This window comes from Pelecanus crispus, chromosome 12, assembly GCF_030463565.1.
Source record: "Pelecanus crispus isolate bPelCri1 chromosome 12, bPelCri1.pri, whole genome shotgun sequence".
Lineage (NCBI taxonomy): Eukaryota > Metazoa > Chordata > Aves > Pelecaniformes > Pelecanidae > Pelecanus > Pelecanus crispus.
The window spans coordinates 23871036-23898571 of NC_134654.1; the positions used below are offsets into that span (position 1 = coordinate 23871036).

A 27536-nucleotide genomic window follows, 5' to 3' on the forward strand; every position below is an offset into this window, starting at 1 on the left:
TACCAGGGTTTGTCTTTTTTTTTTTTTTTTTTTTTTCCCCTCATGTGCTTGCACACACATCTGATACAGGACAAGATAATCCCTGTGTGAAAGTCAACCCTTGTGTACTTTCTGTTTAGCCAACTGGACTCAAAACCACTAATTACTTGAGTAAAATCTTTGCATTATCGATGAATGGTATCAAGTAATAAGCCCAGAGGATTGTACAGATCCAGTGAAGCCCTTAGATTTGTCACGTGAACCTTCAGAAGCAGAATTTTCTTAGCCCCTTAAATTACTAGGACAGAACCTGTTATTTATTCATTTGAATCTTACTGTTACGCTCTCTCCATTGCAGTGAGAATTGTTTAGTCTTTCTTCATTCACTTAAACTTTTTTTAAATAATCTATTTATTTTGACCATAAGACAGCTTTATGTATATAACATCTATAAAATAGTTCAGTTCTCTGCTCTTACTGGGTTTGGATGGATCTTTGGTATACAAACTGCTTCATTGCCTTCTGGAAATTTTAGTTGTCAAAAAAAAACAACCTTAGCAAGGGGTGCCCTGTTGGCTGGCTTAAAGATGTTTATACAGTCGGCAGCTTTAGCTGCTCTCAGAAACAGCCTTGCCTGATCTCTAGGAGCTGCTGAAACTCATCGAGCAGGTTCCTGCTAACCAATTATCCAGTTAAGCAGAAAGAGGAGAGGTGTTTCTCTTGCTTGTGTTTTCTTTGCTAAGTTTAACCCATTCTTCCCTAGGCTTCAGTAATTGTGGATGTTAGTAACACTGAAGTAACAGCAGTGAGAGTAAGAAGGAGGGTTAGAAGGGATCTCTGATCCTGCAAATACTGGTCTGTGTGTTATTGTGTATCCCTCAAGTGGGCAGAGACAGGCAGTTTCCAGTCTAAATCTAGAGCACTCTTAATTCTCAGCTGTAAGTCCTACCCAGCATTCCTCACCTAGCTTTTCGTCTTGCATTTTAACAAAATCTTTTAAAAAAAAATAATTCCCGCCTCCAACCAAACCCCTCTCCACCCCAAATCCAATAATGAGTGTTTCATTGCTGCCAGAGCAAATTTGTTGATTCCCAAACACTCCTACTGTGTCTTGGTTGGAAGACTTAAATTCCTTGCATAGTAAGTGCTGCGGATAATAGAAAAAAGCTCTTTCTAGTAGAGCTCTGGTTTTCACTACATATTATAAGAGTAAATAAATGCTCAGATGATACCAGACAGCTGAGTTGTCCACATCTGACTGTCTTCCACATTGATTTTTAAGACGGGACATGTGTGTGACTGTTTTAATGGCTATCAATACCAGATGTGTCTGTGTGAAATTCAGAGAGATTGTCAAGTGGCAGTGCAGTTGTCAAACAAATAATTTTGCTCGTGATTACTGGAAATAGTAAATGAGTGGGTGGGATAAAGTGAAAAGATATTCTCAATTCCAGCAGAGAACAAGAGGATTAAGTGACTTTCCTGACTGCCATGACAAATAATAACTTGGTGAATACTTTCCTTTTTTCCTTCCTACTACCTGCCCAAGGAATTGGTTCCATGAGCAGCAAAATCTCTGTGCATTCTCTGATGTGTAACAAGGTTCCTGCAGCCTTCCTTCAGACAGGGAGTTCAGAGCTGCTTTCATTTACATTGTTTTCACAAAGCTTGTTAGTAATACATGTCCATACCTCTCAGCCAAATTTGTCTGAAATTGGCCAGCAGTTTTGAAAGTTGTTGGGAGGAGGCTAGACAGACATGTGGACAGCACAATTGCACAAAATTAATTTCTCTAGGAAATTGAGCTAAAGAGTAACTGTCAAGTACCGCAGCACTGAAATGAAGCTTGCAAAGTCATTGAAAGAACTGAAAGGCCACTTGGTATCTTAATTGTGTGCCTAGCCTTTAACCAGGTACACAAGATACAGTTCTTGCCCACAGGTTAGATCCGTGCAGGCAGATTTCCATCTGCCCAGGACCTGTCTTTGTAGAAGTGAAGTGCAATTTGGTGACTGCATTGATTGTTTTGAAAGTGACTGGAAATGCTTATGAAGAAGCAGATATAAATACTTACCGGCTTAGGCTGTGGCTGTGGCAGAGCTGGATCTGGTGGTCTGAGCTGTGCTAGCGGCTGAGTGGTCTGTGCAATAACCTTTGACTATAGATGGGGCTTGCTTTCGTTTCCTAAGTAGCCTGAGGGTGTAACTGAATATTTACTACTGTTCCACATTGCTTTTTTATTTTTTTAAAGGAAGATCTGTGAGTGCACAAGTTGGAATGCATGTTAATAACAAAAATTTAATAGATCCTTTCCATCATCAGGATTTTACTGAGTTTTGCTTGTGCATTGAGTCCTCAAAGACCTTTATCCAGGCAGCAAAATGGAGGCAAAGGAGGTGGAGCCAAGTTCCCAGGTTACTGAGCGAGGGAGCTACAAATCCGGGTGGCGACCTCATCCCTAGCAGCTAGGACAAGCCTGAAACGGGTAAAGATGGGTTGAGACTTCTGCTTCAGTAGATGCTTCTTCCAGGCTGCAGGTTAAGTGGGTGAGGTACGCGAGTGGAGTAGCGTGTTGTGTGCAGTGGATGGGCAGCATCGTCTAAGCTGGGTGTGAATTGTGTGGAATGTATGTACAGAAATGGCCTGGGCATGAGGAAGCAAGGTGTTTTCACCTGTGAATAAATGAGTTACTTCTGGTGAAGTGCACCAGAACACAGGGTTAGCTTCTGTAGGAAGAATACACTAAAGGTGGCACGAAGCTTATTTATCATTAGACCAGCTCTTAATTTATTTCTGAAACTCTGGATTACCATAAATCTGGTCAGTGCCATTTTCTTTGTTCCTTCTGCATTTGTGAAAGGAGCCCAAATAAAAATGTTCTGTAAGCTTTGCTACATTTTTAAAAAATATCATTTATATGGTGCAGCTCTATTTTGTGTAATTTTTTTATATCCAAAATATAGAGGGCTTTAGAATAGAAGAAGAAAAGCTGCATATCTGAGTTTAAGATAAAATAAGATGCTCTCTGTGACAGAGACAGCAGAAATGATGTGATATGACAGTTGCTGTAGCAACACCACCTACTTCATGAAAATCAGAGTTAACACGAGTGTAAAAGGTAAAGCCCACATAATTTTCCAACCCTATGAATTGTTGCTGCCCTCAGCTTGCAGTGCTTTCCAGCTCTCCAGTGTTTCTGCTTTCATTTGGGCACAGGTACACCTTCTTCTGCACGGCCAACTCTTGCAGACCCGATGCTGTATCCAGCAGGGCACGTGGCAGGAGTTCTGCAGGGGCAGTGAAGCCTGCAGTGTCTTTGCCTACAGGTGACCTGGTGAATAAGAGGAAAATAACACGAAGGATTGTGTTGTGTCGTGTCGTGTTGTGTCCCGTCCTCCCCCCAAATCCTCTCAAAAGCCTTGGACAGTAAAATACTAGAAGGCATATACTGTCATCCCGTATGGATGGGACGGGATGGGACGGGATGGGATGGGATGACCATTATTGTAAAAAGGAAGCCAGACCAGTCAGTTTACTTCTGTGGGAATCAGCTTTTAGTAAAGCACTGTTATATTTAATATAAATTGTAAGAATTGTAGCAACTGAAGGTGTCAAAGGTAAGTACATTGGCACTTTCCCCCCTCCCAGGTAAACCTGAAATAGCGGGGCTGCGTACCGGTGATACATTGCCTATGAAAGTAGGCAGACACGTTGTTTTTAATCGGAGTGGTGTTGAGCTGGTTGTCTGGCTGCTGGGAAACGCTGAGTACAGCGCAGCATGCAGAAGGTTTTGTTCCCAGGCGGGCACAGACTACTACGAAATTTACTGCATTTGAAGGGGTAGAAGCGTCTCTGTTCAAGAAATCTTTCACTGCCAAGATATTGTTTGAAAGTTATTTGGTATGTCATATTGGCAACTAATTTTGAAATTTGCAGCTATGGTTACTGGAAGAAAAATTCTTTATTAAAAAATACAGTTACTGTATACTGGCTGCCATTGGCTTACACTTTTCTTAACGGTAATTTTCAGTGAACAGAGTCCTCTATGTACATTTATAAAATGCAGACATGTTATGTTTAAAAGCTCCCATATGCAGTGAATTGATAAGTGATTTGCCAGTTCATGTTGGCCTCAAGGTTACACTCAAATATATTTTTATTTTTAATATATTGACTTCATTTGTTGATAATATTTTTATCGTTGATTGGCAGTGGAGAGCCACGCTGTGTGTGATAGCAAAAGTAAAACCTCTATTACTTGTGAATTGGGGGAAAAGAGTTTGAAAGAAATAGCAATCTCCAGTGGCCGTCTAGTTAAGTTTTATTGATCCGTTATGCTGCGATGCCTCCTGAAGGCATCACAATAAAGGCACTACTCAATAGATGGAAGGATGTTTGATTTTGGGTCTCGGGGCATTTTCCTTTCATTTTTGACATAGTTCAAAATCATCACAGGTTCTGCGTATGTGTTGTATTCAGAACATGCATATGTAGTGTGTTCAGAGCCTCAGTTCAGGCCTATGGACAGTTTGCAGAGGAGATCACAAGAAGGAAGGAAAGTATTAGGATTCCAGGATTTCTTCAAGAAATACTCCATCGCCAACCTTTTTCACTGCTACTATTTTTGAAAGATAAAAACATAAAGATTTCGGTATGCTTTTTCTGGTCACTTTTCCCTGAGATTTTTTGCTCACTTTACCTTCATCTTTCTATAAAAATGTGACTGCTGTTCTTAGGTGCAGAAATCTCTGCAGGCATTAGTTTGGTTTTTGAGACTCCTCAGCGTCGTAGTCTCTTGCATTTTCTGGTGCTAGATGACTCTCACATTTAGAAGTGAATTTGTAAGACAATGTCTTGCCCAGTGTTCAGTGTCATCATTTCTTTTAATTAGACCTGCTTTTTGAAATTCCCTGTTTTTGTCTCTGTCTGATGTGCCATGAAAACCTGTATTATGCAGCAGCTGTAAAGAAGTAGTTACGGATACACGGGTAATGTCCGTATGCAGTCTGTTCTCCTGGAATTTTCCCTAAGCCACGGTTACGTGTTCCCTTCCTCCTCTGACCCATTTTTCAGACTGCTCGAGACTGATGCATTTGTATACTTTGTAAATGAAGATAAATGTATCAATAGAGAAAAAGATAAAACCACGCACCCTTGTGCTTTCTTTGTGTGTGCTCATTGGGAATAAAATTAGTATGTAAAAGCAAATTAGACCTCTGCAGTTATTGAGCTGTAACAAACCAAATACAAGTTTTGGGGTTTTGCTATTTTCTGGTTTTGTTTTTTGTTTTCCAAAACATGTTAGAGGGACCTAATTTAAGTCAGATAGAAAAGAAAATGTACTATGTCTTAGTTAGAAGGTTATGGGAACAGTGTGTCCCCATTCTGGCACCTCTACTTCTTAAAATGTGATTATTTTATACAAATCATCCTCTACAAAGCATCAATTTAGTTTTGTCACATAAAGGGTATACTTTGTTTTAGTGAACAAAAAGTGTAAAAAAGTAAAAATAGAAAGCTACTTCAACAGATAGTTCAGATTTGTGCATACAGAACAGATCAGGAGAAGGCGAGATTTGCAAGTTCCTGTAACTCTGCCCAGTGACCCCTTTTTCTTATATTCAGAGAGCAGCTGATAGCATCTGTTGTCTGTCTCTAAGGCTTGCCATTAGCTACTGATTGGGACTTAGAGGAAATGTACCTGTTTCACGTGGCTTTTCCATGCCATTTGAAATCTCACTTGGCTTTGTTTTGATAACACACCCAAGCAAGATAGGCTTGGGTACCAGAACTGGGTAATAGATACATGAGTCACGGGTGGCATATTCTTTCAGGACTACATGATGGCTTTTTGCAAGACCTGTTTACTGACTGAGAGCATGCTGTCCTGGATGTTCATTAGCCAAATAAATAGAACAATGAGAGAGGAACTTGCAGAGCACATTGGCAGTGGCATGAACGCATCTTGAGGACAAGTGTTGTCTTTGTTTTGAGTGGTATTCCACGTGAAGGCATATTTGTGGATTACATATGAGGCTGTTATCTAAAGACAGGGCTCTATCTAAAATCTGCTGTTTGAGACTGGTTTATTAAAGCTGGGTATGTAATTATGCAAGGAAAGAAAAATGGATCTTTTTGTCTCCTTCAGAACTGGTTAACAATTCTGATGCTTCTCTGGAACCTTTCCTTTAAGAAAAGAAAGAATTGTACTTTTTGAGGAACCTTACTATACGTGAATTGCCAATTAACAAAAATATACACAGATACGCCGAAGGATGTCACGAAGCTCCAATGCACTAGAGAATATCAGCATCGTGAAGAGAAACGTGCTTTTAAGCCAAGCGTAAATCAAAATTAAATACCTGTCTGAATGTTTTTCCCTGCAGCTTCTCTTCAGGCCCTGTCCCCACTGAATGCCATCTTGGCGTATCTTTGTAAGGAAAGCAGCTCCCTACAAAAAATGAGAAAAGCCAGAGGGCTGTGGATTTCATGCTTTTCAAGAATTTGAAAATCCCTGTGCAGTGTCCCAGGAGCAGGTTAAACCTGTTGCTTTCTGCATGTAGCATGACTGCAAGGGAAATGTTCAGAACAGGAACAACTACTTTCAGACCTCTTGCAGTTTAGTTGTCAGGGGCTGGTTTGGGAGGGAAGGAAAGTTTGATTTCCTGGTAGGTTTCAGAAATGGGCCCTCATTGAGCTAAGTGGTGCCTTCACACGGGCTGAAGACAGGGTAAGGTTTTCAGAGTATGGATCTTACGGAAGAGTAGAGTCTTAAGCCCAGTAGACATAGTGGAAAATTTTAACTGGTGGTGTCTCATATTTGCTTATCGCTTTTGAAGGGCAAAATGTTACTGGCACAGCAGGCATAGCATATTACATGCACGTTATGCTAACCACATGCAGGAGTTGCAAAGTTAAGTCCTCAAAAGCCTGCAAACACTCGATCGAAGGCCACATGTGCAGCTTCAGATAGCAGACCCCCCTCCCTTGTCTGCTTGGAGATGCAGGCTTTAATTACATTATATCCTCTTTTTTCCCTTTTCTGTTTTTGAATGCAGAGGTCAGACCAGCTCTGGGTTGAATCAGGGCTGTATCAGGAAGGAAGTGGTTGTCTGTAGGATCTTGGATCCTGACCTCATTTACTGCAGATGTGAGAGGATGCGGGGAACGGCAGGAGGGGAAGGGAAAATCTGGCAGGAGGGACAGAGACAGTCTAGAGAGACTGGAGTTTGCCACGAAGTTTCAGCAGAATTGTGAGCAACTCACTTGATTATGTGAGCTTGTCACACTGTGTGTTTGCTTCCCTTTTTGTGAGGAGCCCAGTTTGATACCTCGGTGGTCCTCACTTGTGTCCGTGTACAGCCCCCAACCAGCAACAGAAGTCAGTGAGAGCTGATTTGAAATGCTGACAACGCCTATAATGTTAGCTAACCAGAGAGGCTGGCTGTGTACTTTTGATTTAAAATGTCTGTACTTCTGTCCTTCATCTGCAAAGAGGAAGCGCTGCCCCTTCTTTCATGGGGGTCTTCTGGGGAAAAAAAAAATGCTACTGTGAAGCATGCAGATGCAGTAGTTGTCAATGCTGGAGGGAACTCCTGAAAATTTGCTAATTGTGTCTCTACAGGAGGTTGGAATAATTTGTGGCAAATAATGTATGGGTCCATTTGGATAAATCAAAGTGAGTGAAACAAGTGATTCCTGAATGAGGAAAGAATCTGGAAAAAATAGTATGTGATCAAAACTTTAAAGATTGTTGCGACCATGACTGTGCTTAAGACAACTCTTGCATTTAATTTTAAAAACAAATTGAAAAGACAACCTGGATTTTCTCATGTGCCACCCCTACAACAGGCACATTGGAAATGAGTAGGAATGGACCTGACAGCACCCCACAGTGTCCTGCCACTTGGACTGAGCAGAGGATGACGACTTACTCTCACTGTAAGGAGCTGAAGGAGGACAGGGAGCTTTGCCAGTGCGCTTCGTTATTTGCTGATAGCAGAGGATCTGTAGGACTCGGGAGTCTGGAGCTGCATCTGTACCATCAGCACAGGCACGCTCCTGCCCTGTTCTCTTCAGCAATGCTCTTCTGCTGAACGCATTCATCCCAGCCTTTGCTGAAGCAGCCTTCCTCTTCCAGGCACTTCTGCTCACGCCTTTGGCTCCCAGTCTCCCTCATCCTCACCTTCCCCACCTCCTTGCCCCCTTCTCAGCTTTCAGTCCTAATCACATACTCAAATTGCCCCTTTCTCACCCAGCCTTTGGCGTGCTTGCAGTAGCTAGATTGTAAGGCGGCAAATGAAAGGGAAATGACATTGAACCTGGAGCTGCCCTTCTTCCAGCGCACCCGCCACTAGCACAGTTCAGTGAAAAGTTTGCCAGAATTTTTTAACAGGTTCAAAGCAAAGTATTTATGTTGAACCTTTTTCGGGAAACTGTGGAACCATTTTGGCAGAAACATAATTGGCACATACAAATCCAAACAGAATGGTTGAAATCTGGCAAAGGTCTGAGGAACTAAGACAGCATCCTCTAATGGGACATGTCAGACAATCTTTTAATAAGACTAACAGTCCTGCCTGTAATAATACTGTAGAGGCCCAGAGCAGGAGGCACACAATGTTGAGAAGGGAAATGACAATTCTTTTACAATTAAATACACAAGGTTTGTAAACAATGCTGATATCTTTAAAAAGTACACGTTTTAAAAACACTTTTATGTGCCAGTCTTTCAGTGTGTGTTAAGAGCAGCAAATATGTTGTGGTTGCATTGGCTTAAGATCCTTCTTTCCGCAGGAAGTGTTTGCAGTCACCCCATGTTCGACAGTGTCAGGTTTGTGTAAGATAAGAAATAGAGGAATGTGTGTGCCAGGGTGAAGCAGTGGTCAAAATACACTAACCTCCTGTTGCTTCAGAAGAAAATAAAGCTCCTCTAATAACTGCTTACATAAATATACCCAGGGGTGAAGCGTCTTCTTCATCCCCAGGCAGAGAGTCGTTGGCTTTGTCCTGCCATGTGAGGGCTGGAGGATCATACTGTGTGGCTTGTCACTCCCTTTAGTGCTAGATAGATTATAGTCTTACTATCCATGTAAATGTTTCAGATTCTAGAATACACTAAAATCCTAATAGTAGGGAAATTAGTTGATGCTTATAATATGAGGAATTATATAAAATGAGGAATTATAACCTGACGAGATACTGTCCTTAGGTAAATCTTGGCCTCCAGAATACTTTTCCTTTACTACCTGTAGAGATTTTTGGCGGTCTGGATTCCTGCACACTGCCTTGTGTTCTGCATTAAGGTAACTTTTCCTAGAGGCTGAAGGAGTTAATGCAGAAATAGATGACAGATCAGTCTGCGACAGGCTGTGATTTGGAGTAAGAGAACTATCCCAAATAGCTGGCCAGCCGCCAAGACGGCATAGACGATTTGGAAAACATACCAACAGAGCAGTGGGGTTCCATGGAGCAGCTCTGGGTGAGGATTATCTGTCAATTTAACTGCCGTACTATATAGCCTCACTGACATACCCAAAGTGCCTTTAGCTTATATAAAGAAAAATGATTAGCAAACATATATTTTATCTCTGGGCTTCTAATAATTGAATAAGAAACTCCTCTTTTCTTTCCCTCCAACGTATGTGTAAAAAATAGGGAAAAGTATTTTGATTAGAACATTTCCACTCCCTTTTCTTTTCTTTTGCTTGTCACTGTTCTCCAGCCAGCTGTTGTTGAGCTGATGAAAAGTGTGGAAGGGCTGCAAGAAGGGAGATTTTCTGAAAATCGGGCACATTTCGATGGGAGTAGAATGATTCAAAATTGAGTTCTGCATAATTCACCGGGGATCTCTTGCAATACAAATAAGAAGCCTGTCAAGCAGTGGTGCAGTTGAAGAGGTTATTTCCGTCTTAACTCTCCTGGGCACAGCTGGTAGGTGGGATGTTTCAAAAGGGGGAAATTAAGAGTCGGGATACGGTGACTGAGCTCTCCACTATACCAGATCAGCATTTTGGTTTTGTAGGTGTATAAAAATGCTACTATACTTTTGAATTGTGCGTTTTAATTATTGCAAGCAATTAAAAGCTGCTTTTTCTTTACCAGCCGTTTGGTGACCTAGATGACACAAGTGAATGGCCTCAGTCCATTTCTCTTTGAACAAGCAACCACACCGAAAATACTGCCATTACGTTGGACTTCCTCACTGGCAGTCTCTGCTGGGAGGAGGAGGACTGAAAGGGTTAGAACAGCCAACTTTCTTTCAAGTCCTTCTTTCTGGAAAATTTTCCGCTATTGCTAATATCTGCCAGAGCAACACCAAGAGCATGAGCAAAGGCAAGATGTTGGGGCAGCTGTAACTGCTGGGGTTGTGAAAACCTGCTGATTCCTTTGCCAGGAGACACCTGGAGCCGTGTCTGTCCTGGCATACTCAGTGTTGCTTGAGTGGAGCTCTACAAGTGGGAAAGTCTCCAGACAAAAGGCCAGTGTTGACATAGTTGTGGTCTCTCCAGGCCATGGTTGAGACACATCACTAGGGTGGTATGAGGGGAAGTTTCCATTAACCATTGTTCCCAGCTTGCATCCACCACCACTGTAGAGTTCTGCAGCTGGATTTCCAAAAGAGCTTAATGCTCAAGAGCTCTCATTTCAGCAGCTTAAATAGAGGGGCTAAGTTCTTTCCAAAACACTTGGCAATCATCAGCCCCCATTGAGAACAAAGCTAAGCACATTAAACAGTCCAACCACTTCACTGTTGTGAAAATTTGGCTGCTGTTGTGAGCGCAGTGTTTAAATAATACAGAGACTGGCAACAACAGCATCTGGCTCCCGATGCTGAGCAGTGAGGTGCTTTACCTTCGCCCGGCCTCAGTGGCTGGTCTTGTAGGCTTCCTCCTTGGCCAATTCCTTGTGCCTCAAAGCCTCTGACCAGCTCTTTCTCTGGATGTTGTGACAGCTGTGATGCTTGCTGATGTGAGGATTAGTCGGCTGCTGGGCACATGACGTTCAGATTGCTGTGCTTATTTGACCTACCTCTGATTGCGAGGAATTTAGTGCATAAAAATAACACCCTGAACAAATTTGGCAGAAGGCTGCACAGCTAAAGTGCCATGCACACACGAGGAGAGGAGCTTGGAGAGCAATGTAACATGAGGCCACGTACTGTAGTCCTGCAGTAATAGCAGTGCCAAGTCCAACACAGCCCACTCCATCATCTTGGGTTACGACCAGTTCCAGTACCACATAGATGTAATGGCTATTAGCCAGTAAACTAACGAAGACAGGTTCCTGGCTTGCATTATTGGCAAAACTTGATAGAATAAATAAAAAGATACCAAGAGCCAGGAGTTGCTTAATGTAAAACGCTGGACAAGGAAATACTGGTTTTTCTGCCTGGGGTTTTAGACACCCTTATTAACTCTGTTGTTCTCCATGGAGTTCCTGATCATTTGCAGGAGTGTAACAGAATGGAGAATCAGCCCGTGTAGACTGATAGAGGTGTGCATGCAGTGTGCGTGTAGGAATATCTTGCAGGGCAATAGTCTTCAGGCTCCTAGGTGATAACGTTTAGCTGTGGGCATGATTTGTTCAGGCTTTGCATCAGTGATAGAATTCACCTTGAACGAGCTTTGCATTGGCACCTGGGACATCTTATGTTTGCTGAAGGACCAGGTCTTTAGTCGTGACAGCTTCTTAGACTGGGGCAAATGAAATGTGTGCAGGTAGAGAACAAGGCAGGATCTTGATTGCTGTAGGTTCTTCTCCCACATCACCTTGGAGATGCATTGCTCTTCCCTTTATTTTGCTGTTGCATTGGTAAGATCCAATATCTCAGTTTCCTGTGTTTAAAAGGAGCATTTTTGCCCTTTCCTTTTTCAGAGAGATATTGTAAAATTTCTTGAGGCCAATGATTACAAAGCTCATGTAATTGGGTAATATGGCACATTATAGAGAAATGATAATATGTGAACTGATAGCGTTTATCTAGAACTTCAGCAATATTTAAATACAGGCTCTTTTGTTTAGGGCAATTAGAAAGCTGGGGCAGATTTCACAATCCACTTGACTTTTAGAAACACCCTGCATGCTCACCAGAAATATTTTAAAAGTATTCAGGGCTAGTGTCTTGCTTCATTTTATTCCATATTATTACAGAATTTGCAAGATTTGCATGTGCATATGTCTATATATTTGTCTGCATTAAAAAAATATCTGGCCGCTCTGGTACAAGCGTACTCATATCAAAGGAAGCTTTCCTGCATTTAATCCTTTAAATAAGCCTGTTTCTGGTAGCCCATATATCTGAAATGAGATTAGCCATCCTTTTAAAGCAAGGCTACAAGAATGCCTTGCTGCATTGAGCCGTTTGGGCTGGCTTTAAAACAGTTACGAGCCTGCGTGTCCCCCCCCCACCTTTACAGACATCAAAATGTTTTAAACACAGATGCATTAATCGCAGCGATCTCCAGGGAGAGCTGAAGCGCCTGCTTGTGAAAACCCGCCACGCAAACAAAGTGGAGCAGGCTGCATCCTCTCCCGTAGCCTTGCCCCGTAATTCCTTTTCGCTCCACTTGCTGGACCACGTGGGGCGTGGGCTGGGGAACACGGCCCCCCGTGTCCCAGGCCGGGTGGGCAGCACGGAGAGAGGACACCACAAGCTGATCTTAGCAGTGCTGTTTTAAAATACGAGTTACAGAAGACAAGCTCTCAGTTAGCAAGCCCTGGTTTGCGCAGCGCAGTTCCCCAGTGCATTTTCTATGCAGTTCCGATATTGTTGCCGCGATCTTCTAGACTAAAACAAAGCCTACGCTGTTAGCACTGGCCTTGGTTTGGAATTAGAAATGACATTTAATGTTTACCATTTTGCACCCTAAATATTGCAGATGTGGGCACAAATAAGGAAATACTATGCAGTCACAGGATGTTTGTGTAGTTATTATTAAAGCCGTCGTATCTCTAAAGTCAAAGTGAATTAGCTAATAGCCAAAATATAAAAGACTATCTGCTTCAGTCAGAAGTCCTCCCTCTGAAGTCTGTGAGGCTTGTACTTCTGAGGCATGCGAAAACTTCTGAAAATTCTGCCCCCGGGGATAGTCCATGTTTAGGCATCTGACTTTATGATCCTATTTTTGGAACGTTTGGTTGAGATTTTAAATTGGATTTTTAGTGGGAATGGTGCCTGAATTGGTGCTGTAGGATCCTGAAGGCTCTAAGATTAAAAAAGAAAAATGGGGGGATATAATTCTTCTCTGGGGATAGGATCCTTTTTATTAGATTTTATATACCATGAAAGAGCAATGTCGCATAAGTGTTCTTTTATTTTTGCAGAGCATCTTTAAGTAGTCATCATAGGCTTTCATGTCGCTAGTTTCCTTCACTGTCTTTTAGAATATCACTGGTAGGTTTCCACAGAAAATAGCAGTCCCCTTAGTGGAGTGCTTTAGCACAGCTTGAAAGTACATTTTCATGACATACTGTCCTATTGCAAGTAGTGCACATTGATTGTAAAGTAAACGTACCCTCAAAGGTATATATGAAGAAATCTGTGTATGAGAAAAGTGGGAAGGATTATGGTGTGGTGGATAAATCGGAGCTAAATGACAGTCCTCACGATTTGTTCCTGAGGATGTCATCTAAATGAGGTGGCATGGCTTCTGCCTGCAGTCTAGTGCAACTCAGTGTTGGATTCGGTGATCTTACTGGGGCATCCAAGATTAGCAACCAGAATTAGGAACCAATTCTGAAAATAACGGCATGAGCATGTCTGGATCTGAATACGTACTTTACAAAATGGACGATCTCATATTTAGCAAGAGTAGATACCAAGTGAAAGCTTAAAGAATTATTGCTTGTAAAGTATTTAGAGATCTTCTAAAATCCATGTTCAGTGATACTGTTTACATAGTTTCTTCTAACATAGCTGAATTTATCCTTTATTTCTGTAGGTCAGATCTTGCCAGCAAACCGAAACACACCAAGTCCCATTGATCCTGAGACTATCCAAGTTCCTGTTGGCTACGAACCTGACCCTGCAGATCTTGCTCTTTCCAGTATTCCTGGCCAGGAGATGTTTGACCCTCGTAAGCGCAAATTCTCTGAAGAAGAGCTGAAACCACAGCCGATGATTAAGAAAGCTCGCAAAGTCTTCATTCCAGATGACCTGAAGGTAAATTGGAACTGGTAACAAGACTCTGTGACAGTTATGCTCTGAGATATAGGTTTCGAGCATGAATCTGTTTTCTCATGTAAGGTAAATCTGCCAAACTAAATACAACTTTGTTGTAAAATAAAACTGTTAATGGTTCTGAGTGAGACTGAGGGAAGGGTGTCCCTTATTAGTTATGCAACAGTTGAAATTCATGAGATCAATATTCATTTCCTTTGTATGCCAGAAACTTCCAGCGTGACCTTGGACAAGCTTACTTTGTCCCATATTTCCCACTTATGAAACAGTCTGATCATGTTTCCTTTTCTTCCATCCTCTGTCTGCCTCATCAGCATAGATTGTGAATTCTTCAAGGAAGAATCCATCTCTTAGAGGATCCATGGAGGTCCATGATAATGACAGAATGAAGTATATTGTGTCTTGTTTGGAAGTTGCTTTAGCTCTGTGTTTAATAATGAATGGGAACACTATAGTAAACACTACTAATGTAGGTGAAAGAATCTAAACTAGTTGTAGGAAACAGAACAAAATTATTCTGCCGAGAAGCGTATTTTCATACAATATTTAAAATATAATAATAATACAATATTTAAAAAGAAAGAGCACCTTTGTCTATGCCTCTTACTGCTTCTGAGGAGATGTGAAGAGCAAAGAGCATGAAGAGAGCAGAATAAATTGATCAACAGATTCAGCTTATCAAACAACTGTGAAAATTGTCATTATTTGCAAAATTCTGTCCCCAGTATGTGCTTTCCAAGAGGACCGTTTTTATCAGAGGTAGTCAGTGCAGAGTTTCATTCTGGTGTTGCTCTTGCCCCCCAAGACGTGGACTTAAAGCCTGCTGGAGTTGGTGGGAATCTCTGGCTGCACGTGCGAAGAGACTGGGATGCCATGTGTTTACACCAGATTGATAGCATTAGGGAGAGGAGCTGATGCTATTCACTATTTTTATCCCTAAGGATAATGTTGTGCAAGTTAAAAGCACAGAAATCACAATTCCAGTAGTGTTCAGGCGGTGCGTTGCTGTCACTCTGTGCAGCATCCTCAGCTTTTGTTTAGAAAGGTTTATCCGCACCGTGCCATTACTTACCTCGCCAATTTTACTACCATTGGTGCTGTGTTGTCATTGCAGTGTGCTCAGAGGTCTGCCTAAAGAGAGCCGTTCGATACTGGAGATGGCCATGCGGGTGTAAGGAGACTGGAGTTTGCCCCTTAGTGCCATTTGTCATTTTGTGATATCTCCTAGGTATCCTTATTTGTCAAAGCAGACTTTTGCCAAAGATGCCCTTGGACTACTTCATGCCAGAGGTGAAAAATATCACTGTCTCGCATGCAGCAGTGGGGTGCGTAAGTTTTCAGCCTAAGACTGAACTGGAAGTTCAGGGTCTCATTTCCCTGAGATAATCACATCGGTTGCCCTTGACTCATTTCAGAGTGCTTGACCCAAGTGCTGCTTCTGCCCTGGCATGTGGAACGGCTGTTGAGTTCTGTGGGAGGGTAAGCAGATTAGACCAGTCAATCGTCTCTCAGTTGCATGTGATTTTGAAATGCCAGCCTTACCTCTTTCAGGCCTGGATTAAGGGATTTGCCATAGCAATTTGTTAAAATAAAGATGGATGAAGCCTAGGTGGCACACTAATAAATTGCTTAAAGCTGATTTTTATAGAGTGGAATGAGATGGGAAATTATAAACAAGATTTGGGTCATAGCTTTTTGCTGCATGCTTGTTTTTAAGAGGATTTTTGGGGGTCCCATCTAAGTACAGGTGAAGAGCAATTTAGAGAGACGCTGGCTCCAAATTGTCATTGCTGTACATGTCATTAAGCTAAGCTAATATAAAGCAGTTGTAGAGTACTTCTAGCAGTCATTTTGCTCTTGCTTTGCCTTTATGCAAGCTGCAGGAGAAGATGCGGAGCAGCGGTATTAGGCCTGGCATGCTTCGTGCTGAAAGACAGAGGGGTGGGGGGGTATTTGTCTGTTCAGTGCAACGTAAGAGCAGATGGCTCCTGGTCCTTGTGGTGGATATGGAACTGTGCTACCGTGCTTGGTGAGACAAGGAAGCCACACAAGCAAATGTAAGCATATAAAAATGGAGGGATGACTCTGGGAGGGGAAGTTTGAGCTATATGACTGGAACAGGCAATTTGAGGGTTGAACAGCTGCATCACTTTTATTCTGCAGGGGACTGAATTTCGCTTTTCATGAGAGATTCTGCCTACTTTGTATTTACTGAGTTGTTCCAAATTTCTAGAACTCCTCTAGTTTCAAAGCAACATTGAAGCTGCCATTTCACTGAAGGCCACTTCATTTGAAGAGTGGAAAAATCAGGTGACAGTAAGTCACGACTTTAGAGCCATTGATGCACCAATGCAATAAGGTGATCTCCTAGGGGCAAGTCTTTAGGGATAGCACTTTGGGAATGTGTTAGCTTATGAAACTTCAGAGGTTAGTGGACCTGTTTCTGGCAAATGCTTTTTTTCCCCCAGTCAAAGCCTACTGTACTAATCTCTTTGCGGATGGTACCAAAGCAACCATCCTTGTTGTGCCAAGGAATCCTCTTCCGGTGACTTGCTGTTCTGGGGTGCAAACAGGAACACTTTGGGGTTCTGTAGAGAAGGAGCTTTGAACAGAGGAAGAGAGCTGCGCCATAGACAAAGTGGATGATACCCACAGAGTGAACCAGGTGTTGGCTGGCAATGATGAGCAGGGACATAGAAGAGGTGATTAGTACTGCTCCAGCAACCGGTAGAGAGGGAGTCATCACATGCGAAGGTGGATGTGCTAACTGGGTCAGCATAGATGTGAGATGAATCGTACCACTGGAATACTGCTTCATTTTTCCTTGGAGGAGTTCACAGTCAAGAGGATGAGGGAGTTAGCGTAAACATTTTGACAGAAACATGCGCAGGCATCTGTGCTTCCTGGATGGATTAGGCCGTGTAAATCTGTAACTTCTGTCCCAGCAGTGCCTGGCACTGTCAGGGCTCGCTGGGCCAGGCAAGCAAAATGTGCGGAGTTAAGTCATGCCCAGTCCGGAGGCTGTGGCTCAGAGCACATCCCGGTGGCCACTCATTTTACTGAAATCTAATATCTTGTTTCTGTGTTTAATGAGCAGGATGACAAATACTGGGCAAGGCGTAGAAAGAACAACATGGCTGCTAAGCGATCGAGGGATGCCCGCCGGCTGAAGGAAAACCAGATCGCCATTCGCGCCTCGTTTCTGGAGAAGGAGAACTCGGCTCTCCGCCAAGAGGTGGCCGACTTACGGAAAGAGCTGGGCAAATGCAAGAACGTCCTTGCAAAGTACGAAGCTCGACACGGCCCCCTGTAAATTCAAGGGGGGGAGTGGGGGGGGTTTCTTTTTTCTCTTTTTTTTTTTTTTTTTTTTTGTTGCGGGTTGGCATTTGACTAGATGGACAATGTGTTTCCTGTTTGATAGCACCACACCCAAACCAACCTTTCTGTCTTCAGCACTTTACCAGAAGCAGAAACAAAACTGACTTACGTTATTTTTTTGTTTGCGTATGCGTGTACCTGCGTATGTATGCACATGTGTGTTCACACGTCTGTGAATGTGTGTGTGCGCTTGCGTGTGTGCATGTGCGTGCGTGTGTGTGTGCGTGCGCACGCGTCTCAGCACTTCCCATTTTTACAAAGCCCTCTTCAAAGGGTGCCACATTTTTACCTGGACTGTTGAGAACTGCCATAGTAAGCTTTTTATTATATTTTTTCAGTGCTGCTTCAGAGTAGGGTTTTTATGTTATTGTAACCAGTTCCATCCTCCTGATTTACTTGGAAAGATCCCAGTATAAATTATAAAAAAAAAAGGAAAAAAAAAAGAAAAAAGAAAAAAAAGTAGATCTCAGTTTTTTCGAGAGTAACAAGCTATTGTTTAAGTATGTCTAATCAGAAAAGTTAACATGCTAATAAAGTGCACAAATAATAATTTAGTACTACACTGCAGAAATATTAATTTATAGATTGCTTTTGTTGTATTTTAAGTTTTGGTGATAATTGTCTTCAGATTTAAAGTGCTGTTAGACTGAGTTAGCTATACTCATAGATCCCATAATGGCTTCTCTATAGCTATTAAGGTTCCTTTTATTTCCACAGACCCCAGGTAGGTAGGAGTACTGTTGATAGACCACAGAGTGTGTATTTTGCACTGTCTGTACCTGAAGCAATAATCCTATTGTACGCTAGCGCGCATGCTGCCCGGATGTTCCTAGTGGACGTAGGATGGTTTCCCTACCTAACAGGAGTTTTGATGTCTTTAACAAAAAGTTAAAAAGTAAAAGACACATTAACGTGAGCATGCTAATTGTATCCCTGCCATAGGGAGCGCATGTATAAGAAGCAGGATAATTAGTTGAAACGAGAACAAAATTAGTAGTATCAAATCAGATCCGATGTCAAAATCAGAGGGGCTTTTCTGTTTTCAGTTAGTTATGCATTTCTTCAAGTTCCATTTTGTGACTAAAAATTAAATAAATACGTAAATTCAGTTGTTTTTTCCCATGTTCTGTAATATATTTTCTGTGGATTATATCTTGCTGTTTTAAAAATCACTTTTATTGAGTTAGAAGAAGTCACTGGTTTGCAAAGCCCATTTTTCCTAGTGATTGTTGTTTGGAGTGTGACATGAACTGATGGTTCTGAACTTTATTGTTTTAAACTCTCTATTTGCTTTTGAACACGTATGTTCTAACATAAAGTGGACTTCTGAAAATGAATGTAAGAGACACTGGTGTATTCAGAAGGGGATGGTGTTGTCATATACTGTGGTTAATCCAATCAATCTAAGTGTTTACTATAGACCAAAAGAATAGATATTATAAAATGTATAAAGTTTATACAGAATAATTATAGTATGTTCGTTTTGTACAGTATTTTTCAAGTACAAATACTGACAATGTATTTTGAAAGACATATATATAGCAAAAAGAAAAAGCTATTCCATGTTTAAAATATATAGCAAAGATATATATTCTCCATTATTGTACAGAAAGGAAATGCTTAGGGGTTTGTTGGTTGTGGTTTTTTTTTTTTAAATCTTTAATATTTTAAGCCTACCACTGGCAGACCGGCATGTTCTGTGCTTTAAATTAAATTTTTATGGAAGTAATATGGATGTTCCATATTACTGAAAAAGGGAGACTTTATTATTTTCCATCGGAAACACATAAAGAAACTGTTTAATAGGGACAAAGCACAACATGGATTTTAGTCAACTATTGATTGGACAATACAATATTTTGTAAAGGCAGAAAAATAATATGTAACACAAAAAAACTCATTTCTGATCTGCTGCTGCTGCTAGAATCTGTTTCCAGCTGAAATTTTTTTGTAAGTCGCTCTGTTCATGTATACAGTTGTACGTACTGCATACGGTTATTAACATGTGAGGAAAATATGGTGCTACATGTCTTGCTCACAGTTTTCTAAGTGTTTTGACATTATTTTCAAATAAAAAGGTTGTTCATTCCATTAAATCATTACTCATGCTTCAGGACATTGTTACAAAGGACTCAACGTTTTGCGCAGCATTAGAAATATCCTCTCATCAATGGCATTTTTCCAGTATTTTTCCTCAAACGTACCCAACTTGTCGGCATCCCTTAACGTGCAGTACTTGCCTGTGGACCATTTATTCAGCAAATTGAATTTCCATGTGCTGCAGCAAAGTTTAAAGCGTAGTAAGCTATTTTCTAAAGGTCAGTATAGGCACTGGATGCATGGGTAGAGAAATGAGACTGACTGTTTGGCACAAGTCAGTGTATCTGCTATAGCCACTATGAAATAAACTTTATTTTTTTTCCTTTGGAAGAAGCCTGACCGTGGCAGGGCTCAGCCAGCTGCTGCTGTGGATACACTTTTAGCAGCAACATAGCAAATTGCAACAGCTAATTGCCCTCACGATGATTATTCTTGGGGTGACGCTTGAACAGCAGGAGTGGTGGCTGTGAGATCAGCTGGTACGTACCTAGCTAGGGCCATCAGTGGGTTGCATTGTGACCACAAAACTTTCTTTAAAATGTAAAAGGCAGCTTGGAAAAAAATTACAGATGGTTCCTTTCTTTCTTTTGGGCAGGGAAGGGGTGGGTGGTGGTCATTTTTGTAGGCTGGCTATCACAGATCTGTTGTCGGGGCCACAGAGGAGCACAGCGGTTCCCAGCAGCTACCTCGTCCAGCAGCCCCAAAGCTGCTGAGATGCCTCCTGGCCCATCCTGCCGCGCGCGAGGGCCGTCGGGCAGGCGTGCGGCTCGGGGGCCGAGCCGGGAGGGCTGCTCAGCGCCAGCCAGGGCACCCGGCTCGGCGCAGGCTGGCGTCTTCGCTTGGCCGAGGGGGAGGACTTCCAGAGGAGCCTGTGGGACCTTGGCACTCACCACTTGCCGTGGCAGTAAGGTACCCTGGCTCCTCTGAAAAGCTCACCCTTAAAACAAGGCGGCGGGGAAGGGCAAAATATGTGGGCTAAAACTTGGACAAAACGCCCCGGTTCTCTAACCAGGCTGTCTCCCCAAAATAACAGTAACAAAAAATAAATGAAGGTTTAATTCATTTTCAGTTCCCAAGGACAGCTTAGCTGTGCTCATCACACCTCTGATGGCTTTGTTGCTCATGAAGGAGCTTGTAGGTGTATGAAATTAATTTTATAAAACCAGAAATATATATATTTGCAGAATAATTAATAGCGTGTCTAAATAATTCACTGACCTCTATTAAACCATAAGCATTGGTAAAATGCTTGTCGTCTTTTGGGGGGGGGGGTGTTTTGGGGTTTTTTTGGTTTTGCTGAAACTTAGAAGTGAATTCTTTCTTTTTAAAAAAGAATGCCCTCTAAAAATAAATGGAATTTGAGATGTATTTGTGAATGTGAGCACCTTGAGGCTTTCCAGGGGAAAGCCCATGGCAGAGGAGGTGGGGGGGAGATTATTTTTTTTTATTTCTTTGAATGGTGCAAAAGTCACTAAACCTCGCACCAGGGAAATAAAGTTCTGACTTGAATCCACAAAAGCAAGAAATTCAAAATGAAAGGAAGGTGCCTGAGCAAGGCTTCGTGCTTGACTCAGTTGTGCCTACAGGGACCAGCACAAACGCGCTCTGTGACTGCCCGCGCAAGCGGGATGAGTTCCGTAGCGCCGAAGGACCCCTAGCATTTGAATATCTTGCCTCTGTGGGTTTGTAATAACCCCGATGATTGCTTTAAAACTATTTTTTGCATGTAATTTACAATAGAGATGTGCAGTTTATTTTTATTTTGTTGACTTCTTTTATGTGAAAAAAAAAAAAAAGTGTATTAAAACTTACAAGTGATCAACCATCGTATTTCTGGCAACACCACAAGACAGCATCTGTTTAAATACAAGTTTAACAAATAAGATCAAATTAAGTGTATGACATGAAATGGATTGCATCCTGTATGCTGTTCAGCCCAAATATATATTTTTTTTTTTTTGGTCTGTTATTCTTAATGTTTAATAAACTTTTAAATTTTTCTTCTCTCACCTCTGTGCTTGCTTTGGTGTATCAGGGGTTGGGGAGCGGGCTTTTGGGAGGGTATATTTTTATTTTTCCCTGCCCCGTACACTGGGCTGTGAGTGCCAGTAGCCTCCAGCCCGGGCTGAGGCCCACCGAGGGGTTGGACCCCGGGTAAGCGGGGGTGCAAATGCCCCCCGCCAGCCCCAGCTGCTGCCAGGCCCCAGAGCGACGGCGGCAGCCCGGCTGCCAGAGTCAGCTGCTGTGTACAGCCATGCCAAAGGTGTGCCCAGGTTAGCTAAATGTAGTATAGTTAGAACTATTTTAGATTTTAATAAAGTATTTTACTTATACGTTATTATATACAAGTATTAAAACTCTAGTGTATGCTATATTACATCATTTGCATACATATACACATTTTTTTCTATAGATGTTAGTTATCACGAGAGGTGATCTTTTCTTCATATATGGTGCACAGACAGTAATAGAGCCATAAAAATTCTGTTTATTAAGGAGTATTTTTATTCTAGTTTACAAAATAACTCATTACTTTTAACCGCCGTTAGACTTAATAGTTTGCAGAGAACACACAGCAGCTACTAAATGCTTCTAGCTATGTGGTTTATATGCCATACCTACAGTGAGGGAGCGAGAGAAAAACAGTACAAATAACCTACTGCTAACACTTTATTTATACAAGTCAGTCATTAAAATATGTGTACATGTGTCTCTGTATATAGAATTCACTGGCACAAATCAAGGAGTTTTTAATATATGTATGTTACGTATTATGCACAGTGTATTTGTTATAATACATATGCGCATGCACACACATTCTTTCAAACATACATGTGGTCTTTTTCTCTCTGTATCTAGAAATTTAATAATTCTATTTTCATACAGCATATTTAGAGGAATTTATTTCAAATTCAGAGGAATTTATATAAAACCAGGTTTTTATATATATAAAATAGAAGTAATTGATATAAAGGACTTTGCAATATATGTATGTTATATATTATGCAGAAAGTATATTTGTTATAATACACACGTGCACACTTTGTATCTGGCTAGCTACAGAGCATGATATATAGATGTACCCACACACAGAGGGCTGGGTTTTAATATAGTATATATTAATATATATATAAAATAGTATCTATTACGCACAAAAGAGATGTTTTTTCATAACAGATACATGCACTTGCTCAACCCCCCCCCCCATGCGTGCATTGTACACACGCATGCGCACTCACACTCATTAGTTTCATATATATATGAGAATATATAAATGGATATATTTTCATACACTTAGACACATATACAAAAAAGGGCATGTAGAAAAAAGTTTTAAAGTTGTATTTTATACACCATATTTAACAGAATTTCATTTTAAATGCTTGTTTTATGTTTTAATATTTATAAATATATAAAGTAGATTTTTTTTTTTTAAATATAAAGCTTGGGTTTTAATGTATAGGCAACACAAAGTATATTATTTTCAATATACACATAAATGCACAACCCCCCATGTATATCTGCATGTGCAGATGGAGTTCTATGTAGCTCTATAGCTATATACGGCTATAAATTGAATAAGTATACTTTCAGATTGCTATTTAGCAGCATTTACTTGACTAATATGGCTTTATATTTTTCCTCACACACACACTTCATTGCTATAAAGGGCCTTTCTTACTATGTATGTTATATATTAAGCACAAAATATATTTGCTATAATACACATGCATGTGCATGCTTGCCTTCCTCCCCACTCTCTGTGTGTATGCACACACCCCTGCACTGCTTTCCTCTCTTCCACTCTCTGTATACACCTATAGAGATAGAAATTTAATAATGATATATATAATCTATGTGTGCACAGTCATATTCATGTTTATATAGCTACAGCTCTATGTATATACTGCTATATATATACAGATATAAATTCAATTCTCTTTTCATACAGCATATTTAGCAGAATTTAATAATCTAGGTTTATATTTATCTGTAATTATAGATTTTATTGCTATAAAGGTCTGGTTTTAATATACAGCACATACTGTGCTCAAAGTATATTAGTTATAATATACACAGGCATGCATACACACACAGACACGCGCACCCGTACTCTCTCAGTATCTATCCATCCATATAGAAATTTAATAATGATACTTTCATATGGCACATGTAATAGAATTCACAGAAGTATTTTTTTTCTTTTTCTAGAAAGATGCCTATAAAACCAGTTATCAGTGACATATAAAGGTCTGGGGTTAAATATAAAGTATATATTATGCACAAAATACATGTTTCAATAACACAGAAACACTCTCTCTCCTGCCCGCCCTCTCCTGTGCATGCGTGTATGTGCACTCATGAGAGAGAGATATTTAAAATATTTATGCATATTTACACATACACATATTAAAAAAAGTGTATTACATTTTTTAAATTATATTTTTACATAGCATATTTAGCAGATTTTATTTTTAAAAGCCAGTTTTATACTTTCATATTTATTTATAAATGTATATATATTTCATTAATATTAAGGTCTGTCTTTTAATATATGTTATACAAGACATAACGTATATTCAGGCTAACACACACTTGCTCTCTCCCTGCCCGTGTGTGTATGCACGCGCATATGTCTGTATACTCACATAGCTAGATGTAGATACAAATTTAATAATTATACTTTCATGTAGAATATTTAACTGCATTTACTTAATATGGCTTTATATCTTTTTTTACACACAAATTTTCATAAAAAGGTCTGTTCTTAACATATATACTATACACAAAATGTATTTGCTATAATGCACGCAATCTCTGTATATCTCTATACAGATACAAATGTAACAATTCTATTTCATATAGCGTATTTATAACTACTCATTAATACAGCTTTGTAATATATAAAAAGAGATTTTATTGCTAGAAAGGTCTGGTTTTATGACATGCTGTATATTATGCACAAAAGAGATTTGTCATGATACACGCATGCACATACGCACATGCATTCTCGCTTGCTTGTGTGCCTATGTAGCTACATCTGTGTATATATCTATATACAGCTGTATATACAGATATAAATTCAGTTATCTTTTCATTCATCACATTTAGCAGAATTTAATAATTATGTTTATGCATCTACAATTATTTTATTGCTATAAAGTTCTGTGTTTAATATACATTATATGTTATGCACAAAGTATATGCATTATATGTGCAGTGTGTGTGTGCATGTGTAGCCAGATCGAGAAATAGCTATAAATGTAGCAATTACGTTGTCAGAAAGCATATTTAGCAGCGTATTTCTAATAAATTAATTTTATATTTCTATATATAAAATAGATTGTAGTAGTATATAAAGGCATGCTTGCAGGAAAAGAATTTTAAAAGTTCCCCTGGGGCCGTGCACCTTCACCCCGCCCCACCCCGACCAGCCTTCGTCGGGCCAAGCCCCGCTATAAGATCAGCTCGCTACGACCGCACAATGCACGTGTGCTGCATTACGTGTTCTTAGATGGGGTGCATACTTAGCAGCTTTTTATTATTATATTTCAGATAATGTACATAACAGATAATACATGCTGTTGGACATGTATTTTTTTATATACAGTAATATATAAGACAAGATTTTCATGTACAATTAGGTATTCATTAGCATACATATGTACATGTAAAATTTAAGACTTATCAATATAGCATATTTAGTAGCATTTTAATACAATACATAAGTATCTAAAATAATCTGGTTTATGTATATAATGTAGATTATGGTGATAGACAATACTTTTCAGTGTGTGTGTGTATATATATATATAAACCTATGTATAGTGAGAGATATTTAGAGCTATATATTTACACGTAGCTAAAACCATAGTTTTCTGTACATCCCCACAGACACATACGCCACCCCCGCTGGCTGCGCTGCCTTCCAAAGCACGGGTGCGGCCACGCCAGCACGCTGCTGCCGGGCTCCAGCCCTGTCACCCCTGCACCCTCGCCGGGGGGTAACGCCACCGCAGGGGCCAGCCCCCTCCCAAAATGAGCCGAGGGCATCGACGCGTGTGGGGCTCACCCATCACCAGCCCCGCTGCCCGGGCGTGATGAGATGAGACACCCCCCCCGCCATGCTCACGAGACGGACCCCCCGTGTGCCCGGAGCGGGGGCTCTGACCCTGAGCACCCATGAGGAAAAGGGGGGGGGGGGGGGGGGGTGTCCCCCTCTGCTCGTGTGTGCAGCTCTGCTCGTGCAGCACTGGCTGCCGGCGGTTGGGCCCTTTTCCACTGCACCATCACAGCTTTAGCTTATTTCCCCCCCAGAATTTTAGCCTTTGCGCAAGCAGCTCCAGCCGGCCCAGGGCACATGGCTACGCCAAGGTGCACGCTTGGGCTGCAGCCGTCCCATGTCCCCATCCCACCTTCCCCCATTCCGCAGGCAACGCAGGGCAGGTCAGCTCACTTCACTGCCAACGTTTAATAAAGACGATTGAACAGGCACAACCCCTCTCCCCAACCCATTAAAACAAGGTTGACAGTAACTCCCATCAGTGACAGATACCGACTGGCTCCATGCACCCACCTGAGGGGCCACCGTCGCCCCTTTGCTCAAGCAGCACGCAAAATGGGGCTCAGCCCCCCTCAAAATGCACTGCAAAAAAACCTGGCTGCAAACCCAAACCCAAACGCACTGCAAAAAACCTGGCTGCAAACCCAAACCCAAACGCACTGCAAAAAACCTGGCTGCAAACCCAAACCCAAACGCACTGCAAAAAACCTGGCTGCAAACCCGAAACCCAAACGCACTGCAAAAAACCTGGCTGCAAACCCAAACCCAAACGCACTGCAAAAAACCTGGCTGCAAACCCAAACGCACTGCAAAAAACCTGGCTGCAAACCCAAACCCAAACGCACTGCAAAAAACCTGGCTGCAAACCCAAACCCAAACGCACTGCAAAAAACCTGGCTGCAAACCCAAACCCAAACGCACTGCAAAAAACCTGGCTGCAAACCCAAACCCAAACCCAAACGCACTGCAAAAAACCTGGCTGCAAACCCAAACCCAAACGCACTGCAAAAAACCTGGCTGCTAACCCAAACCCAAACCCAAACGCACTGCAAAAAACCTGGCTGCAAACCCAAACCCAAACCCAAACGCACTGCAAAAAACCTGGCTGCAAACCCAAACCCAAACCCAAACGCACTGCAAAAAACCTGGCTGCAAACCCAAACCCAAACGCACTGCAAAAAACCTGGCTGCAAACCCAAACCCAAACGCACTGCAAAAAACCTGGCTGCAAACCCAAACCCAAACCCAAACGCACTGCAAAAAACCTGGCTGCAAACCCAAACCCAAACCCAAACGCACTGCAAAAAACCTGGCTGCAAACCCAAACCCAAACGCACTGCAAAAAACCTGGCTGCAAACCCAAACCCAAACGCACTGCAAAAAACCTGGCTGCAAACCCAAACCCAAACCCAAACGCACTGCAAAAAACCTGGCTGCAAACCCAAACCCAAACCCAAACGCACTGCAAAAAACCTGGCTGCAAACCCAAACCCAAACCCAAACGCACTGCAAAAAACCTGGCTGCAAACCCAAACCCAAACCCAAACGCACTGCAAAAAACCTGGCTGCAAACCCAAACCCAAACGCACTGCAAAAAACCTGGCTGCAAACCCAAACCCAAACGCACTGCAAAAAACCTGGCTGCAAACCCAAACCCAAACCCAAACGCACTGCAAAAAACCTGGCTGCAAACCCAAACCCAAACCCAAACGCACTGCAAAAAACCTGGCTGCAAACCCAAACCCAAACCCAAACGCACTGCAAAAAACCTGGCTGCAAACCCAAACCCAAACCCAAACGCACTGCAAAAAACCTGGCTGCAAACCCAAACCC

The 27536-nt window shown here is 41.5% G+C and overlaps 1 protein-coding gene across 2 annotated transcripts in view; it reads left to right on the top strand.

Moving 5' to 3' along the window:
• The window catches only part of HLF (HLF transcription factor, PAR bZIP family member), a 32883-nt gene extending 15396 nt beyond the window's left edge, over positions 1 to 17487 (top strand). Inside the window, exons 3-4 of one of the 2 annotated variants that reach the window (XM_075719907.1) lie at positions 13923 to 14143; positions 17256 to 17487. In XM_075719907.1, the coding sequence (XP_075576022.1) occupies positions 13923 to 14143; positions 17256 to 17474 (440 nt within the window). In that variant the 3' untranslated portion in view covers positions 17475 to 17487. The remainder of the gene's footprint in view (positions 1 to 13922; positions 14144 to 17255) is intronic. The other variant, XM_075719908.1, reaches the window with a different exon arrangement.
• Positions 17488 to 27536: the final 10049 nt, after the last annotated feature.